Source organism: Odocoileus virginianus, chromosome 5 (genome assembly GCF_023699985.2).
Source record: "Odocoileus virginianus isolate 20LAN1187 ecotype Illinois chromosome 5, Ovbor_1.2, whole genome shotgun sequence".
Classification (NCBI taxonomy): domain Eukaryota; kingdom Metazoa; phylum Chordata; class Mammalia; order Artiodactyla; family Cervidae; genus Odocoileus; species Odocoileus virginianus.
This window is the reverse complement of record NC_069678.1, coordinates 57,079,886-57,101,271: the sequence shown is the minus strand read 5'-3', so window position 1 is coordinate 57,101,271 and position 21,386 is coordinate 57,079,886. Positions and strand designations below refer to the sequence as shown.

The 21,386-nt window shown below is 33.1% G+C and overlaps 1 protein-coding gene across 6 annotated transcripts in view; it reads left to right on the top strand.

Moving 5' to 3' along the window:
• Positions 1–21,386, top strand: part of LRRC7 (leucine rich repeat containing 7) — a 608,651-nt gene that overhangs the window by 304,874 nt on the left and 282,391 nt on the right. For all 6 annotated transcript variants that reach the window (XM_070467940.1, XM_070467941.1, XM_070467944.1 and 3 more), the window contains exons 6-7: positions 1,974–2,063; positions 6,410–6,466. In XM_070467940.1, the coding sequence (XP_070324041.1) occupies positions 1,974–2,063; positions 6,410–6,466 (147 nt within the window). The remainder of the gene's footprint in view (positions 1–1,973; positions 2,064–6,409; positions 6,467–21,386) is intronic.

Below are 21,386 nucleotides of genomic sequence, written 5' to 3'. Positions count from 1 at the left end.
AAATATTAATTGTGTTTAGTTTGGGTTCCTCAGAAGAAGAGTTTAGAAAAGAATTCAAGCAATATATTTAGAAAATGATATCAGGAAATATCAATTACGGATATGTTATCAAGCTATTTACTAGTATGGACACTGGACCTTAAGCTTTCTGGGGATCTCTGGGAAGGGGTTTAAACACACATCACAGATTTGGGTGAGAGAGCTGAGGTATTTATACTCCTGCTAATCATTAGGTGAGAGCTAGTCATAAGGATGTTAATCTCTTCTAACCAGCAATATAGCTTAAGTAATCTCTTGTACACCAGGATATATGTTCAAAAATAAATAGAATATATAATAGAAATACAAACAAAAACTAGAAACAACTGTAATGTTCAATTAGATGAAGAAGGATTAATAAATTGTGATATATTCATACAATGAATACCATGGCATGGTGATCAGTCTTCTTCATCAAAATGAATGAATTTCACTTAACTGATGAATTATTTAATAATGTGAATTATTATAAATCCCATAAAAATATTCATAGTGTGATTTGATTTAGATAATATTAAAAAAACCAAAACCACATGACTTTTTTTCAGGGATTTAAATAGGTATGGTAAAACTCCTTGAAAAACAGAAAAGAAACCATCATTTGGGAATTTGTGGAGCAAGTAGAAAGATGTAGTCAGGAAGGGACAGCCAGAGGGTTTTAAAGATACTGGTTCTATTTGTTACATTATATTGTGGGTACACGTATACTCTTTTATATACATAAAACATTTCATAACAAAAGATTGGTCAGAAAAGAGAAACCATGGAATGGAACTCAGATCTAGTGTTCAGGAGTAGGAAGAAGAGCAGGGAAAGTGGTATGGTAGAAGCCCAGAAAGAGAGGACAATTACTGACGACAGCTGTTGCTGGGCAGTGTGGGCTATGAAATAAAATGAAGGTAGTGAAATTGAGATTTAGAGGTCATCAGAGGCTTTGGCGAGTGCAGTTTCAGTAGTAGAGTTGGAGTAGATAACAGAAAGCAATGGCTTGAGGAGTAGTAAAAAGTAGTCAGTAAAGGCAGCTTTTTAAATAATTTTGTCAGTAAATACAAGGAGGGTCATAGGTTGTAATTTGAGGAGAAGGCAAATTTGGACACTGTTTAAAAATATTCTGTGAAAGAGCATAGTCTTGTCTAAAGTGTGGGAAAAGGCATTAAAATATTTAAATAGAAATTAAATTAATAAAAAGTCAATATCCTTTTAAGAAAAATCCTTGAGTTAAATCATTTTGGTAAAAATGATTTAAACATTTCAAGTAATTACTTTATCTCACTGATAAGATTTTTCCCAAAGGATATTTTCTCAACTTTTAAATGACTTTTAAAGTCTTTAGAATTCTGTTTATTGTTTTAATGTTCTTGTTCATTTTTAGTGTGCATGAATCAGGTCAGTTTGAATTATAATGCACGTATCTGTTGGGCCTGCATTAAGGAAATTATCAATTAAGGGACAAAACACTCTTTCCCTTCTCATGCTGGGCACCTTTAGCCATCATTGTCACAAACTGCACACAACTTCCAATGATTAAGTGAAAGAGTAGATAACCTTGCCTGACTATACATGTGAATTTTCTATTGAGAGGAATCATAAATTTGAAATTATAAAAGATAGCATACATCTTGAAATTTCCATAAAAATATCTCACTGGTGTTTATAAGGCTAGGGTAACAGTAAGAAATGATGCCGCTGACTTTGGCAGTGACATAAATCTCCGCCTAGGAGAGCAGTGTGGAGGGGTGAATGCCATTTATTTTAATAACAGGCAAAATTTTCAAGCTGTAACAACATGCTCAATAAATTCTTCCATTACTGTGATACCAAAGGAGAGTTGAAAAATGTATTACACTTCTATTTTTTCTCCATAGAGATATGTATTTTTGTTCTGTTTCTATGGCAACATCTACGCAATGACTAAACCTTTAACTCCTTTCTAGACTCCCTGACGGCTTCACGCAGCTTCTGAATCTGACCCAGCTCTACCTGAATGATGCCTTTCTTGAATTTCTTCCAGCCAATTTTGGAAGGTAAGAATAAGAAATTTAAATGATCAATTTTATTTCACTTAGGTAAGTACTTAACCACCATCAGTAGGTAAGGCTTCAAAAGTGACCCCTGTAATTAAAGATACCCTCACTTTTATCCAATAAATGAGCCCATGCCAATTAATGAAACATTTTGAAAAAAATAAAGTAAAATTAAACCTTTACATGTCATTAATAATCAGATTCCAGATGAGTTAAAGAGTTAAATATTAAAAAAAAAAAATCAGAAATTATGTGGAAAAATTTGACACTTGGGTTAGATAATACTTTTATAGCATAGAAAAAAAGGAAAATACCATAAATGGATATATTTGAATCCATACATGCCTTTAAAATAAAATAATATTAGAAAATATTTTAAATTTTAAGGTAATAAATAGGAAAATATTTCTACCATATATGGAAGGCAAATTAGATCCTTAACTTATAAAGAATTCTTTCAAAGGAGTATAAAGTTAAGATCTCATTAGAAAAAAATGGGTAAATAACATGTGCAAGCAGTTCATAATAAGTGTACAAGTTGAAAACTCAAAAAATGTTTATCATCATAAATAATAAAATAGTACAAATTAATATGTGAATAAAGGCCCTTTGTGCTCTAAGCATATCACAGAAACTATAAAATTGTTTAGAGTGTGAGGAAAGAGATAACTTCACACTGCTGATGAAATTGCAGAATGTCATGTGCTCTGTACAGGACAGTGTGCTTTAAAAGATTTGAAAATATTTATAACCACTGCCTTTGTAATACACTTCTAGATATCATCATATATCACATGAGGATTTATGGACAAAGATGTTTATCATTATTTACAATATGAAAAATATGGAATCACACATCCATCTAGGAAATTGCTTGAACATATTATGGTACATCTATATAACAATGTAGCAATTTATAATCTTGACTAGAGACATATCTTTTAATTCCTATGATGTTATGTTTAAAGCTTATCATAACTATATATAAACTGTGTTTCTTATATGAATATGAATATGCAAGAAATAAAAGACAATTTCCTTGAAGGGAAATTATGGAAGGTTTTTATTTTCATCTTAAATTTCAATATTTTCTAGGTGTTCTAGAGTGAACTTTTTTTCATCTTTATTGAGATATAATTGATATATAGCACTGTATAAACTTAAGGTATACAACATAATAATGACAAATTTATCACAAAATGATTAACACATTAAATTTAGTTACCATCCATTACTTTATATAATTATGAAGAAGCATTTCCTTGTGATGAAAATTTTTAGAATTTACTCTTAGTTACTTTGAGATATATTGGACACCATATAGCAGTATTAGCTATAGCAATCTTGCCATGCATTACATCTCCAGTACTTATTTATTTTATAAGCATAAGGTTGTGTCTTTTGACCACAATCAACCATTTCCTCTTCCCCTACCTCCACCTCTGATAACCACAAATCTGACCTCTTTTTATAGTTATTATTTTCTTCTTAGATTTCATATGTGAGATCATAGAGTATTTGTCTTTTCCTGCCTGACTTATTTCACTTAGCATAATGCCCTTAAGATCCATCCATGTCATTACAAATGGCAGGATATTCTTCTTTTTATGGCTGGTAATATTCCATCACACACACACAGGATTTCTGTATCCATTCATGTGTCAATGGAAGCTTTGTTTCCATATCATGGCTATTTTAAGCATAAAAGATATATCTTAAAAGTTAAGATATTTTAAGTTTTTTGTTAACTGCCTTTTTCTAAGTGATCATCTCAAATCGTTCAAATAACCAATTGAGTACACCTCAATCTCCACCTCTGGGCAGAAGTTAATACATACATTAAGAAGAACTCAGTGAAATAATGAAGTCGTTTAACAGGTAGCAGCCTCTATTTGCATACAGAAATCACTTCAAATAGTTTTTTTCAAATTCTCTTACTTTTGTGGATCATGATTTCATAATACCTACGAATACCATACACACTCAGACAGTTCTGAAAATTCACAGATATTCACAAGAGCATATGCCTAGTTTCTAAATGAATTAATATTTCACCATTTGTTCATATAAAGTAGATTTTCCTTCTGGTACTGGCCACAACCACAAGTATACTTTTGGTTTATTAAATCATAAAATGTTTAATTATCTCCCTAAAATACATTGTTTACTTTAGCATTTTGTTAGTTCTCTTTACTAGTCATAACATAAGGGAAGAAATCTGGGCAAATATATAACATAATACTAAAACCCAAACCACCAGGAATTAGATTTCAATTTTATGTAAATTATCTACCCCAAAATGCTCTATTTTATTATTGTAACCTAAAAAGCTTTTTACCCTTCAGCTGGATAATTTGACAAAGAATGTTTAGTAGACTTTATAAAACCTAAGATTTAGTACCCCTAAAGGCCAAAGTCATAAAATATTATTACTCTAGTACAGATACTAAGAAGATTTGAGATATATAAATGTTTAAGAAGTGTCTATTATTAGTGATATCCCATGCTCTGAAGAACTGAGACAATTTGTTTCAACTACAGATTAAGAGTTATAAGATTAAAGTTAAATTGGAGACTTGATAGAACTCAAAACAAAAAGGAAATGGGAAGAGAAGTAGTTGAATACCTAAAAGCACAGTAAATATGGGACATTGTAGGTGAAATAGTTCAAATAGCGAAATATTCCCACAACACTGAGAATCTGGACAAGTCAATTAATATTTGTCCTAAAATAACCACAACTGAGTAAATTGTAAAACTCACTATAGACATTAGTAGGCTTCCCTCGTGGTTCAGCTGGTAAAGAATCCACTTGCAATGCAGGACACGTGGTTAGATTCCTGGGTTGGAAGGATCCCCCGGAGGAAGGCATAGCAACCCACTCCAGTATTCTTGCCTGAAGAATTCCCATGGACAGAGGAGCCTGGTGGGCTAGAGACTGCGGGGTCACAGAGAGTCAGACACGACTGAGCAACTAATCACAACCCAACATAGACATTAGTAACAACACTGTCCCAGATTGCAAACATTAACAAGTAGTTAAGTGTGAAATGCATTCCTAATCACCCAAGTATTTTGCAAGCATCAGAAAATGTAAGCACCTCTCATCCACTTCACATTTTTTTCCCAACTCCAGTACTATCACAGCACAGATGATACGACGGGATTTTAAATATGCATCTATTTGAAATGTTCACATCTCAGGCTCAGAGTCAATTAAATATGGTATATCATGCTATATATATGATGCTTTTCCCAGTCTTTAATTAAAGGTAGTAGTAATTGTCATGGTCTTTGCGCAGGTTGAAAAGAATTTCCAGACACAAGGCAGGATGACAGTAGAACAGTGTTTACTAGAGCAGGAAATGCTGTTAGAACAGAGAGCTGGCTCAAGGGAGAGCCATCCCCTTTCATGGTTTAGCAGCCAATTCTTATACTCTCAAGACAAAGAAAATTCTTGCTGGAAGACTGGCATTAGGTGATTGGTTAGGGTGCTATAGGGTGAGTGTGAAGGCAGATATTTTTACCTAATATGGGGTCAAGGAGTTAGCCAGTTTAGATCAACAGAGCTCATAGCAACAGTCAGTATCTGGAACTGGAGCTCAGTCAATTCTGCAGATAACCTTGGTACGAAGTTCCAGATCTGTGGCCTTGGTAACAAGACTCGACAACTATGACCTTGGTTTAGGGCTCCACAGTCATAAGTAACACTCACTAAAACTTATAATGTGCCAAGTGTTATGTTTTACATGTATGATGACATCATTTAACAGTCAAAACCATATAAATTTTGTACTATTATTGCATACTCATTACAAATGAAGAAACTGGAGTCAGGAGGGGTTAATTAATTTGCCCAGTGTTATAGGGATAGAATATAAAGAGTCTGGATTTCACCCAGATATATCTGATCACAAAGCTCAAGTTTTTAACCACTATGCTTTATCATTTGCCTTAAAAATTCATTTGTCATCTCTTGAGGGAAATTATTACCATGTTTCTGTGAACTTAGCACTTAGTATTTAGTAAATATTCAATAATTTGAATGCATATGATTAAACAACAGTGAATGTATTTTTATAAAACAGAAAATTTAGATGACTAAGACAGTGATATCTTTGAAAGATTTTATTTTTAGGAAAGTTTAAGAAAGTGGTATTTATCATTCTCCAGTATTGATACAACCCTACTCATAATCAATTTGCATAATTCTTAAAGATATATAACCATGGTTTTTAATGTTTGGACATAGTTGTTTGGTTAACACAGTAACAATTTGGTTTACCATAAAAATATTTTTTTATAGAGAACTATCAAGAAACAAATTTTTAAATTCATTTCTACAGACTTGCCAAATTGCGGATATTGGAGTTAAGAGAAAATCACTTGAAAACTCTACCAAAGTAAGTGACTGAGTATTTTTGAAATTTTAATTGTGATTTTCACTAGTAGAAAGAAAAAGGACTATTTTTATTTTAGCTATGTTTTGTTATTATGATTGAGTTAATTTTTCTACAGTATTTTTCTAGAGGTTGAAAAGTACAGTATACTATAAGAGATTTATATTAAGTAAGAATGTATCCTGCCTTATGAAATTGTATACTTACAAGTAAAAATGGGAAGAATCCATTTAAGATTCTTGTCATAGCTGAATATACATACCAGGAAGTTACTGCCTTGAAATCTATGAAGTTGACATTTCTATGACCCTCGAACAATCACCAGTTTCAAATGCTTAACTTTTCAAGCTAATTTATGGATTGTGATAGTTTTCAGGTTTTAAATAAAAAGTATACAAAGATACTTCATAAAAATGATTTAAGTTTTTCAGGAGATCCTATAATGACTTGGCAGAAAATTTGTATTTATACATTTTTCAAACTGTACATGTACATAATAGTCTATGTAAAATATGGTTTAATTAAAAACAGAATATTTTTACATAAAACAACCACCAAAATTTTATACAATGTTTAATAGAATTATTTGTTCCATCCTGTTTTGCCTTATTTATATCTAATAATAGAATGTGTGCTATATATAAAAAATATTTTTGAAAGTCAAAATTTATTTAAAGTGGGGATTTTTTTTTACTCATAAATTATTATGATTTGTATATGTTACAGTTAAAATATTGAAAGTACTATCTTGCTGTTTTAACCCTCCTGCAATATTGCAGAAAAATATTGAGTACGGTGATTAATTCTTCAAGCATATTAGCAGGATTTAGTGACATTTCATCTGGTGAAGCAAAACTTAATTTTATTTTCCTCATTTTATATTCTTTCTCTATGCAAACTACACTGAATTTCATTGATTTTTTTTCAGACAACATATCAATAAAATAATCTCAAATACATTTTGATACATAAATATGTATGAAAATTCTATGAGTACAATATAAAACTTTCCAATAATTATATGAATTTCATTTAAATATATACATAGAGATTAAACATCTATTCATTCCTCCATAAGTGGTAGACAAGGGGAGAACATGAAAAGTAGGAGATGTTTCTATATCTGGACACCCTGCATTTTTGAGTGATTTTTCTCTAAGCCAAAGCATACATAGGTCTAATGGAAGGCACCTCTTCCATGTTGGGGGCACAAATAGAAATGTGAATGTAATTATTACTTATTCAGCATTAATCTACTGCAAATTCATTTCTATCCCCCATATTTTCAATGTCTACATTTAAAGTAGAGTGGAAACAAGGCTAAATACAAGCTAAATTATGGTGAAACAGCAGTTGTCTCCTTCCTCTAAATATAAACATTTGAGTTAAGGAGAAAATATTGATGGTGTAGAAAGGACTCCTTTCCCTTCTGCTCTTAAATAACAATTCTGATGTAAAATAACAAATAAATCTGACACTGGTTTTGAAATATATATTTTTTAAATATACATTTTAAATATAAATTAAAGCTTGACCATAGATTGTTAATACAGTCTTTATATGAGGTAGGTGAGTGGACATTACAGAGTAGTGAATAACAATGCTCATAATTGGAACATGGGTATTCTGTAGACTGTGAGGCTGTGTATCAGTATCAAACAAAATTCAAGCAAGTAGAATAATAGGCATTTAACTTTGTCATTTAAAAAGTGTAAAGATATGCAGAAATGAAACGGGGTCTTCTTGGTGGACTGTTAGCATTTGTACCATTAGTATAGCTATTACAGTTTTTACATTTAAAATATCTTCAGTTATTTTCAATCTAGTGTGCTTAGTTTTTACTTTATAGACAAAAATCAACAGAACCAAGGACATGCATAATATATGGAGAACTTTATCCTATTTTAATGTCTACAAAAATTAAAGTTGCAAAAAGTTCTATCTTGAAAAAAAGTAAACTGTGCTTTCAGTATGCCTTGTCCATAGGGCTTTCTGATCACCAATCTAGACCTCTAATGGAGAGATATGTGAGAACTTTCTACTGTCTTTTATTTTGCACTTCCAATGAAAATAAATGAAGAGATTTAGTTTTAGGAAGAAAGTTAATTTTTAAATAATTACTGCAAGAACAGATAGCTCATGATATCTTCATGGACGCAAGCATGATGCCGGGTCTTTAGCAGGTCCTCAGTGACTTTTTTCTTCTTTTTGTCTTAAAGTTCACATGCCTAACAAGGTGTAAAATTGTATAAATATAGAGAATTAAAATATGACTTTTTAAAGTAAACTGATTCTAGAACAAATTCTATTATTAATTAGACTTTAGCATTATAAATCTTTTCACACTGTTTCTTTATAATCACCTTTCTAGATATATCAATGAGTGAGAAAATTAAATTCCTCAGGTACACATTTGCTGAAAAATCATTGACACAGTCAGTTCTGATTATGTGTAATACTCGAGGACATTGAACACCTAGAAAAAAACTAGATATACCATAAAGAAAACAACTTTAAATTCTATGATAAAATTTTTCCTCATAGCAGAATTATCTTCTTAATTACATTTTTGAAGAGTAGTTCAAAAATGAGTATGTTCCCATTTTGGAGCTTTTGCACTAGCTATTTTCTTTGGAATTCTCTTACCTCAAATCTTTGCAGGTTAAATCTTTCTTAGGATTCCTATCTTTATTCAAATGGTGCCTCCTCAGAGGCTTTCCCTGATCACATCATATAATGTTGCTCCCTCATTGTCTTTATATCATCTCACTATTACATTTGATTTTCTCACTTATGGTTCTCTGAATTGTATTGACTCTGTTTGCTTGGAAATGATCTCCTCAGGAGAACATTAAGTTCTATTAAGAAAAAGATTTTTTTCTGTTTTGTCACTGCTGAATCTCCAGTGCCTAAACCAGTGCCCAGTGCATAGGCAGCACTTAATGAATAAACAAGAAAGCTGACATATAGATTCACAGAGAGAAATATCTGTCATATGACCTGGACATTTTGTGTCACTTGTATATTTTCCCATAGAAAATTATATGAGATACCAAATATTAAAATGAATCTTTGATGAGCATCAAGAAAGCAAAAAAGGATAAATGGTTAATGAGGTCTCAATGGCTGATAGGTGAGCCTTGAATTTTAAAACTACACACACACACACCCACACACACACTCACTACTTCAGGTGGTTTCAAGTTACATATAACAGGCAAGGCATGACAAGGGAAGAAAATAATTTCAAATTAAGACATTAATATTTATAACAACTAAAGAATATCCAAAAGTAGTATGTTATTTTTTTATTTTGTCATTAAAAAGTGATACATTTAGCTAAGAAACATCTGTCAAGATAAAAACAAGAATTGACAATTATTTTAAATGAAGTTTAGGAGCCATTTCCATAAAAGTAATTTAATAGCATACAAGTGGTCACTAATAATGGTGAGTTTTATCTTTAAACAAAATTTTCCATTTTATGAGAGTTTTTCTGAAACCTTAAAGTTAAAATATGGCCTATCCATTGATAATTTATTATGACTATGACTGTTTCAGCTTGAGCTAAAACATGATGTTGTATAAATGTGTCTGCGATAATGATAAAAATATGAAATAGTTTGAAGAAAAGGAAACATGATTTAAGCCAATATTAATTTTATTTTGCCCTGCCACTTGAGTACACAAGGCACAAAGTGTGATTCCTTGGTCTGCGGTCATAATACAGCAACTAAGAGAGGAATATTTCAAACATGTTCCAGTAGAATTGCTGGGGCAATATCAATAAATAAGTAAACCTTGGTGAACAAATCCAGAAAAGGAAAAATGAATGAATTTGGTGGATAAGAATCTTTAAGAGTTGTTGGAGGAAGAGATTCAGGTTAGAGAAATGATGTCTGAAGTAGGGACAACTTTTAGATCTTGGACTCCTCTGTGAAGCTGACAAAAGCTATGGGATCCAGACGCGTATTAATTGTAAAAGCCAAATTGTCTCTATTTTCAATATATTCATGGCCCATTGTGGATTTTCACATTTTAATTTTTACCTAGAAGCACATTATTTGGCATTTATGTAAGATAATCCATACCAAAATACCTAGTATACTATGACAGAGCAGGAAAAAGGGGACCCTCTCAATTTTAAAGGATCAAATTTGTTGAATGGATTATTTTAATTGTGTAACTGCTTCTAGTATATTCACTCAAAAGATAATATTTTTTGAGCAAATTTTCCTTGGAGTTGTTAAAATAATCATTCTATTTCACAATCTTCTATGACAATTTTTGGACTCTCCATAGAAAAAACTTATTAGGGAAAAATTGAAAATAAAACTTGCCCTAGTACAAGCATGAATGATACTTTGAAACTCCTAGGATATATATGCTTGTAAACTAATAAGTGATGCATCTGTTATTTACATGACTTTATTCCTTGAGCACCATTGCATTTATTAAGTATTTCCTCCACCTAAAAACAAAGGTTCAGAAACTACTGTGAATGCCTAAAGACCCTCATATATTCACAGAAGGTGCAGAAACATTGTACCTTATTTGGACATCCTCTAAGAAAAATTACAAATTGAATTATAAGTATAAATTGAAACTAGACACTAGATCATGAAAGTCAAGAGAAGACTCAGAGAATGTTTCAGATTGAAGAAGAGTAAAGAGACATTATAACTAAAAGCAGTGACTCTGAATTGGTGCTTTTGCTATTAAAAACAAAACAACACTATTGGGACTCTTGGCAAAACAAGGGCAAAATTTGCATAGGGGTCTGAGAATTAAATAGTAACAATGTATCAGTGATAATTTCCTGATTTGGATGATTGTGTTTTTTGTTAAGAAAACGTTCTGATTTATAGGAAATACACACTAAAGTATTGGGAAATGTTGGTGCATCAGTTCTGAATTTACTGTCAAGCAGTTCAGAAACGTTATTTATATGATACCTTGAATTTATTTGTAAGTTTTTGCATTGTTTCAACATAAAAAAGTATTTTAAAAAACGATTTTCAAAGAATCTCTTTAAAAATTGAAAAAGTCACTATCAACACAGAAAATTATCAGTTTCATGTCTGAAATATTTGCAGTTATAGTGTGCCAGGGAAGAGTATGTATTTATGTACTAAAATGCTTAACTATTCATAAAAATAAGAATTTCAGTGATAGAGATTTTACATATATGAATATATATATATGATTTTTCCTAACCTGAATGGCAATAAACACTCCATATTCATAATTTTCACTCAAATTTCTATTTATTTGCAAATTACATTTTTAGTTTTCATATAAATTCATTTATTCTTTTAAACTAAGATTACTCTTTAGTCAGACTTACAAAAATGTAATGTATTTGGCTCCTTTCTTTTTAAAAGCTTCTCTTTCTTTGTTATTTATTTCCTACCAGTTATCATTGTCAACATAATGAAGAAAAGACCATAAAATAATATGTATTCTGAACTGGACAGGTGTGACTAAGTAATTTTCTAGTTTCATTTCAGTGTCCTATTAATGAATTTATCTCATTTGGCATTACTGTACTAGTTACTACAATACATCAATAGGTTCATTGGGGCTATTGTAATAAAAAAAATTCTATATTCAGGCACAGCTTACAAATAGCTTTTTGATGTTTCTATTAACTGGTTTTGTGACAATAATACAATATTGGATATAATGTGTTTCTATAATTGTATCACCTTATAATTTTACCAATTAGTATCATATTATAAGGCTTGATGTTTTGTTAAACCCATTGTACCATCCCATTCTGGGTTATTTTTATCAAAAGTGACAATGTAACAAGTACCTAGTCAAGGGTAACCCTATTAATCCCCTCTGGTTTTAGAGAATTGCACTTAGAATTAGGACTTTTTTTTTACTTCTTATCACATGGTCTTATATTTTAAATTCAACTGAAATAAGTGATAATTATGACATTTAATATTTTAAAAACATTCTATAAATTATAATGCATCCTTACAATGTAATTATTTTAGATTCCCTTTGAAAATATCAAACATGCTTTCCTATGGGCTTCCCCGTAGTGGCTCAGCAGTAAGAATCTGCCTACGATGCAGTAACCTCAGGAGACCTGGTTTCTATCCCTGGGTTGGGAAGATTCCCTGGAGGAGGGCATGGCAACCCACTCCAGTATTCTTGCCTGGAGAATCCCATGAGCAGAGGAGCCTGGTAGCCTACAGTCCATAGGGTCTCAAAGAGACAGACACAACTGAAGCGACTTAGCACTGGCAGGGCACGGCATGCTTTCCGACAATTCACAAGAGTGTGAGGTCTCTGTCTTGTGAACTAATTATATTTCTTTTTAGCCTTATATTTTCAACATAAGATTAAGATTGAGAGTATAATGGTTAGGAAATGTTGTGTCAAGCCCAGCAAGGAGCTAAGGGAAGGGCGCAAAAGCTACATAAAACCATGGGATCAAATCGCTGTTTTCAGAGTACTTCAAATCAATAGCCACTCTTATCCCTGATGATTAAATTTACCAAAAGATTGAAAACTGCCTGATATAATAGCAAGGTTAAAATTGCTATGACTTCAGTTTCGTAAGATCTCAAGACTTAGACTCTCATGGAACAATTAGCCTGTACCTTGTTTTATTTTACCTGAGAAGAGCCAGAATGTACTTAAATGAGGATTTGCTTTGCAGGCAAACTTGGATTTGTATTCAGTTCCTTGCTTCTTGTTTATGAATTATTTAACTTCTCTGAATTTCAGTGTCATTATTTCAAAAGAATATTGGGTGGTCATTGCCTTCTTTAAACTGTGAAAGGTACTTTGGGTAATTGTTGATGAAAATGAGTCTTGTGATTCATTTAGAACCAGAAAACTGTTTAAGCAAAAGTAGTATACTATGGTACTTAGACAACTTAAGAGGGTTCAAGAAAAGATTGTAATGAATTAAATATTTTTTCTTTTTATCTCAAAAACTATCTTTATTAGAAAGGAAACAGAAGGTTTTTTATTGTTTCTGTAATACTGAAATCTTTAAAATAGCATTTAATGCTAATATGTCTTTTGTATTTTTCAAATAGTACTGTAACAATAATTTATATAAATGATTGTCTCTCAGTCTCAGTAAAGTGTATAAAAACTTTAAATATCTACTAAACAATTCTTAATGACTATTTTCTTTTTAAGATTTGTAGTTTCCTTGGGTGAATTGAACTTAGATAATAAGACATGATAAACAATAAATAAAAAAATCTTTGCTGTTCTTGTTCAGTTGCTCAGTCATGTCCCATTCTTTGTGACCCCATGGACTGCAGCATGCTCGACTTCCCTGTCCTTCACCATCTCCTGTAGCTTGCTCAAACTCATGTCCATTGAGTCAGTAATGCCATCCAACTGTCTCATCCTCTGTTGTCCCCTTCTCCTGCCTTCTATCCTAGAACCAAAAGGAACATACCTACCATTTGCAGATTCGCAAATTCAGACAATTTAATGTGGATGATTGCTCTCCCCTTTATGAGAAAAATGTAGTGTCTTTATGAAAGATATATTCTGAACTTTACATTAGTATTGATCTTGGTCTCAGAGCATTGGCCCATAAAAATATACAAAGACACAAAGGACTTAGCTAACAGATTTACTCCTGTGGTTTCAGATATGGTGTGTTTCAAACATCTATCTGATTTCCAATTCCATTTTCCAATAGCTGGATCTCAGATGGAATGTTTGCCACATATCAAAATTGAAATCATCTTCATACCTCTTTGCTCACCACTCCAAGCAAAACCAAACCAAACAGAAATTCCAGGCATCTTATTATATACTTTTTAGTGACAGTACCATCCACCTAATTACAGAAATTAGAAATCTCAATACTATTCTCCTCTCCTACCACCCGCAAATCCGCTTATGTCCATCAACTTATGTCACTCTTCTCTTTCTTCTGCCATTGCCCTACTTGTGGTCTTTAATGTTACTTGTCTTAACCACCAAAAGCTCCTCCTTCATCCTATCTCTCCCACTGGAATCCATCTCATTATTGTCAGAGCTTCTTGCTAAAATACACCATGACATATGTCAATGTAAAAGCTCATGGTGACTACCCTCAGCTTGCAGAAGTCAAACATGTCCAGACCCTACATAACTTGGAGCCAACATTTCCAGTGTCATCATCTTTCAATATTCACTGTCCCACAGGGAATCTCAGATGAAAGCAGTTTACAATACACCTTTGCATCTCTAAGCATCTTTCTTGGAACTCTTCCCTTTTTCTCTCTGAAAAACTCCAAATCATCCCTTAATTTTCCCATCACTTGTCCTGTGAAATTAGCCATGAATTCTGCATTCATCCTGGTAGCTTAAAAAATCTGCTAGAGTTTTTTCAAGGCTAAGTTTTCACCAGAATTTTGATCTGATTATAGTCTGACTCAGAATTCTAATAAGCTTCATTTTGTGGGAAGCTTTTTGTCATCTTGAATATGTTGTTTGAAGCCCCAACTCTACAGTCCAACTCTCAAGGAAGCAACTGCTGAGCAGTATGCTTTTTCCTTCCCAGTTACTAACTTGGGATGACACAGTCTCAGCAACAGTGGACATGCAAGAGGAATTGGTAAAATGATTTTCACGAGGATCCCCCTCTGGTTTTTTGGAAAGTGCAGGGAAAAAAAAAAAAAAACTGATTGCTGGGAAATATGCTTTATTCCAGAATTTTAAAGGATTTCCCTGCCACCCATGTTTTGATCTTCACTTTTAAAAAGGACTCATGATGAGTAAACAACAAACTATTACTGATGATTGGCTCAATAGGACACATGAAAACAAGTGAAATATATCTAACTTCAGGAGATTTCCTGCTTTCTTCATGTCTCCACTTTTCTCTCTACTCAGATTGGGGTTAATTCAGGTCTTTCAATATGCAAAATACATCCTAAAAAAACTTGATTTTCTGCTGAACAGACGCAAGGGAAATATTTCTAAATTGCTATAGTTTTCCACAGTTTCTGTGACATTTAAGATCAGTGCCTGAGCAATATTAAAAGTAAAAATTCACAGAAGATATTAACTTCCTGATATTAATTTCCTTGGATGTATATTTTATACTTCCTTTTAGTAACACAAGATTTTATTTGCCCTTTTATGGCTTTTAAAAATTGTAAATTCTTCCTTGCCAAGCTTCCTATTTCATTATGTTTAGTTTTACATTATTTATGCTCAAGATGATACCAAACTTTTACCTAGCTACATTGTGTTTCTATTCATTTTCTTTTGTAGTTAAATTTATTTCAGTACATTAAAAGGACTTCTGTTAACCTGTAGTACAACATAACATAACTTTTCTAGTTATACTGTATAATTTTATAAGTAAGATTAAAAATAAAATTAATCAGATTAAAGCACTATGATTCTTACCAAGTCTTAGGTGTTCAGATTTACGATTGTTCTGAAACAATGGGGTAGAAAATGCACCAAATGGAGCGGTTAAAAAGTAAGAATAACACATTCTCTATTAAGACATGTTCAGTTGCAACTTACATAAATAAATTATGTGATTTAATTACATTAAAGCTATTGACTCTTCTGATTTAGTAAAACATTTCTAAATTAAACAGATTTCTGGAGGCAAAAGCTTTATTTTGATTAAATATTTCATGAAATTTTCAAATGCAAAAGCATTGCTTATACTAAATAAACTCTTAAAGGCATCTCTTTAAATATTAAATCCAACTTAGTAGAAATAATTTTAAAATATACTTACATACTTTAGTTTTATAAAAGAAAGTTCTCATAACTACAGACTTTAAGAGAGAATATAAAGTCTTAAATCTTTGACTTTCCATTGATTTTACAATAACATCCAAACCACTAAACATAGAATTCAAGACCATTCACGGTTTGACTCCCTAAGTTCTCTCCAGTTACTTCCCTAAATATAACATGCAAGTGTGTGTCTCTGTATGTTTGGCAATAAATTCACAGTTCATATAATGAACAAGTCAGTCTAAAAATAACTTTTAGTATATACCTAGCACGTGTCAGACACTATTCTACATGTTAGAGGATATGAAAATATGACAATGAGCTATAAAGATGAGTTCTCTTTTATTCAAAAACTACAACTATTCAAGTGTAGTTGAGGGAGACAGACAGCAAACACATAAATAAATAAGTGAATGAGACAAGTAACTGCTATGAAGAAAACAGGGTGATGTTATAGGAAGTGATTGAGTTTGGAATAGTTGTTTAATTGGTTAATGGTTTTCTGGATTTTTTTAATTCTTTTTTGGCCAGACTGGTCAGAAAAAACCTTTGTAAAAACATGGCCTTTGCATGATTTAAATGATGAGAGTAATGCAAAGTTCCAGAGGAACAGTAAAAAAAACAAGGAACAGCAGGAGAATAAACACTTGTGATGGGACCAAAACATGATATGTCGGGACCAAAACATGATATGTCAGGACCAAAAAGGCTGGTGTAGCCAGAACATAATGAACTAAGTGGAGAGGCAGGTGGGGCAAAATGATGAAGTGTCTTGTGAGCCATGTTTGGAAATTAGGATTTAGTCTAACTATAATGAAAATCATTTGATAAGATTTGAGCAAGGATAATGTGTGATTTCATCAAAGCTTTACAAAGATCTGTCTGGCCACTTCACAATGAAGGGGTTCTAGTGGACAAAACTGAAAGGACATGAATTAGGAGGTGACTGTGATAGTGCAGATAAGTAATTATGGTAGCTCAGTCTAGGATAGTACTCTGGAGATGGCAAGTGGTCAGATTTGGGATACATTTGGAGGTGGAACCTTGCTGATGAAAAGAATTTGTGGTGAGAAGAGTAGATAAGGATATAAGAAGAAATTAAAGAGAATTCCCAAAGATTACATTTGAATAACAAGATGGCCAGTGGCATAATTTCCTCATATGGAAAAAATTTGAAGAACAGATGCAGGAATTATAAGTTTGATCTTGGCAATGAAAAGTTGGAGATGCCTATTAGGTAATGAAGTGTAGGCATTTGAATAAATGATATGCTCAGGGATATAGAGATATAAATATAAGAGTTATCACTCTATAGATGATATTTAAAAATAAGAGATTGGTCAAGGCAACCAATTGAGAGTATAAATAGAGAAGAGATGAGAACCCAGAGTTAAGTCTAGGACACTTTAATATTTATAGTTTAAGTATGGAAGAGAGGATCCTACAGAAGATCCTCAGGATGAATAACCAGAGAGTTAAGAAGGAAACCAATTGCAGGAAGAATAAAAGAGAAAGGGAGGAGTCAATTGTATCAAATACTAGTTGGAGGTCAAGTATGATGGGAACAGAAAACTGAGCAAGATCTAGGGTATTGATGGGAGCTTGATAACAGCTATTTCAGTAATGCATCATCTGTTGTCTCAGTGGAGTGGTTGAAGAAAGAGCAGAGATTAGCAAAAAAGGAGAACAAGTACAGAGGGTTCCTTCAAGGAGTTTAGGTGCAGAATGAACAGCAAAAAGTTAGCTGTAACTGGATGGGGGTATGGTATTAGGAAAAAGATTTTGTTAAGAAGAATAATGTTAAAGCGTATTTATAAGTTGATAGAAATGATGCAATAGAAACAAAAGAATTAATGATGCAGGAGAGAAGGAAAATAATTACAAGAGGACATGAGGGAATGGGATGCAGAGCACAAGTGGAGGAAGTGGCTGTAGAAATACAAGGATGCTTCTCACACAGAAATATAAGGCTTCTAGAGAAAATGGATTTTAAGATAGATACACAGATTGGTGCCTTGAAAGTGGAAAGATAAGAATGTTTCCAACTAACTGCTTTAATTTTCTCTATGAGGCATGAAGAGTCATCACCTGAGAGAGAGTAGGGGATAATGGAGATTTGAGGAGATCAGAGAAAGTGTGACAGAGAAATAAGTTCTCTTAGCAAATGGGAAAGTGAATACACTAGGTCAGTGTCATAGAATCCTCTGGAAGTGTTGACTCCCCATTGGAAATTTAAGGTTATACACGTGAAAGAAATCCATGCAGCAAAGTTGAGCAGACTTCAGAAAGTCAGTTACTTTGCTGCAGGCTTAGGAGACAGCTGGCTGGGTTTGGCCAGGCACACCAGATGGAGGAGGAAAGGGGCAAGGGAATTTAGGATGTTGACAGAAGAGTGGCTGGGATCTGGGGCTACAGAATCCAAAATGGGAGATGGAAGTAACTGAGGATGTGAAAGGGTCAGGAAGAAATGTTTTATTTGAACTTCTCTCTTTTTTGATATACTATGAATCTTTAAAGTACAGTCCAAATGCCACTTCTCTATAAAGTATTTCCTGACTCTGCAGATACAAGTAATTATTCCTTCCACTTTGCTACCACAGCGTTTTGTACGTTCCTCTATGATAGCCTTTATCATATTATATTGGATTTGTTGCCTATCAGTATATCCCCCAAAAGACTGTAAATTTTTAAAGGAAGGAATTATATCTTATTTATTAATTTTTTTATTGCAACCAAATGAGGTATAAGGAAGGCTTTCAAAGAGCATTTGATGAATGAGTGCAGGCAGTGTAGTGCAGAAGGAAGTTTTTCCTTTCCTTAAACATTGCCAAGCATTTGGTGGGCACCTGGTGAAAACCTGATTAACTGAAAGAAACAGAGTTGAATAGGAAGTTAAACTATGTGTTATTTTCTCATTAAATATTTTGTCCACTGAAGCTGGTTTTTGATTATTGAAAATTAACTCAGGCATAAAGCACATTGTATTTCTTTATTTTAATTTCCTTTGCATACATTTTAGTCATCCTACTGATCTTTAGCTTTGAAGAGAATACATTACAGATACCAAGTTGCTGTTGCTCTATTTTGTTTAAAAAAAAAAAATTAGCAATGTGGTTGCTAAGGAGGGGACAGGGAAGGGATGGAGGGAGAGTTTGGAGTTTTTGTTATTGTTGTTCAGTTGTTCAGTCATGTCCAACTCTTCGCGGCCCCATGGACTGCAGCACGACAGGTTTCCCTGTCCTTCACTATCTCCCTGAGTTTGCTCAAGCTTATGTCCCCTGGGGCTTCGCTGGTGGCTCAGCTGGTTAAGAATCAGGCTGAAATGTAGTAGACCTGGGTTCAATCCCTGGGTTGGGAAGATCCCCTGGGGATGGAAATGGCAACCGACTCCAGTGTTCTGGTCAGGAGAATTCCATGGACTGTATAGTCCATGGGGTCGCAAAGGGCCAGAACAACTGCACGACTTTCATTTCACTTCGTGTCCATTGAGTCAGTGATGACTTTCAACCATGTAATCCTTTGTTGCCTCCTTCTCCTCCTGCCCTCAATCTTTCCCAGCATCAGGGTCTTTTCCAATGAGTCGGCTCTTCACATCAGATAGCCCAAGTATTGGAGCTTCAGCTTCAGCATCAGTCCTTTCAATGAATATTCAGGGCTGAATTCCTTTAGGGTTCACTGATTTGATCTCTTTGCTGTCTGATGGACTCAAGAGTCTTCTCCAGCACCACAGTTCACAAGCATCAATTCTTTGGTGCTCAGCCTCCTTTGTCATTCAACTCTCACATCCATACATGACTACTGGAAAAACCATAGCTTTGACTATATGGGCCTTTGTCAACAAAGTGATGTCTCTGCTTTTTAATATGCTGTCTAATTTTGTCATAGGTTTTCTTCCAAGGAGCAAGCATCTTTTAATTTTATGGTTGAAGTCACTATCTGCAGTGATTTTGGAGCTCAAGAAAAAAGTCTGTCACTGTTTCCACTGTTCCCCGTCTATTTTCCATGAAGTGATGGGACCAGTTGCCATGATGTTCATTTTTTGAATATTTAGTTTTAGTCCAGCTTTTTCACTATCCTTTTTCACCTTCATCAAGAGGCTCTTTAGTTCTTCTCTTTCTTCCATAAGGGTGGTGTCATCTGCATATCTGAGGTTATTAATATTTCTCCTGGCAATCTTGATTCCAGCTTGTGCTTCATCCGGCCCAACATTTCTCATGATGTACTCTGCATATAAGTTAAATAAGCAGGGTGACAATATACAGCCTTGATGTACTCCTTCCCCTATTTGGAACCAGTCTGTTGTTCCATGTCCAGTTCTAACTATTGCTTCTTGACCTGCTTACAGGTTTCTCAGGAAGCAGGTAAGATTTGGAGCTAGCAGATGCAAATTAGTACATATAGAATGGATAAATAACAAGATCCTACTGTAGCATAGAGAACTATATTTGATATCCTGTGATAAACCATAATGGAAAATATAGTAAAAAATAATGTATAGGGGGACTTCTCTTGCACTCCAATTGTTAAGACTCTGCACTTCCACTGCAGGGGCAGAGCTTCAGGGATCTGGTCAGGGAACTAAGATCCTACATGGCATGCCAAAAAAAAAAAGAATGTATAACTTGATCACTTTGCATTATAGCAGAACTTAACACAACATTGTAAATCAACTATATTTCAGTTAAAAAAATGTTAACAGTATAAAAATTTGGCTTAAACTGATACAATTAGTTCTAACTTTATTTACTTTTAGGACTAATCTATGTGTTAATATTTTAATTTAAAAAATTCATCTCTGGGTGTATTCTTTGATAATTTTTCCTTGTAAGGAAATTTATAATAAATTTTATATGGAATAGATTTCCATGCATTATATAAAATGAAAATGTGTTCTAGAGAAAGAGATAACAAAGAAACAGTGTGCTGTGAGACAATATGGCCTCTTCTAGATTGCCAAATGTTGCCTGGGAGGCAAACCATTTAAAACATTATGTATCAGAATACCCATAAAGCAATTGTAATTTTCTATAGACATATTTTACCAAAATTTCTAGAACTTATTAAATGCATTCTGCTTGGAAATGTTTACAAAATCTTTAAATTATTCCTGATACCCATAGGCAACTGCTACATATCCCCTTGATGTGAACAGTAAAACAAAACAAAGAAAGAACACTAGATGATA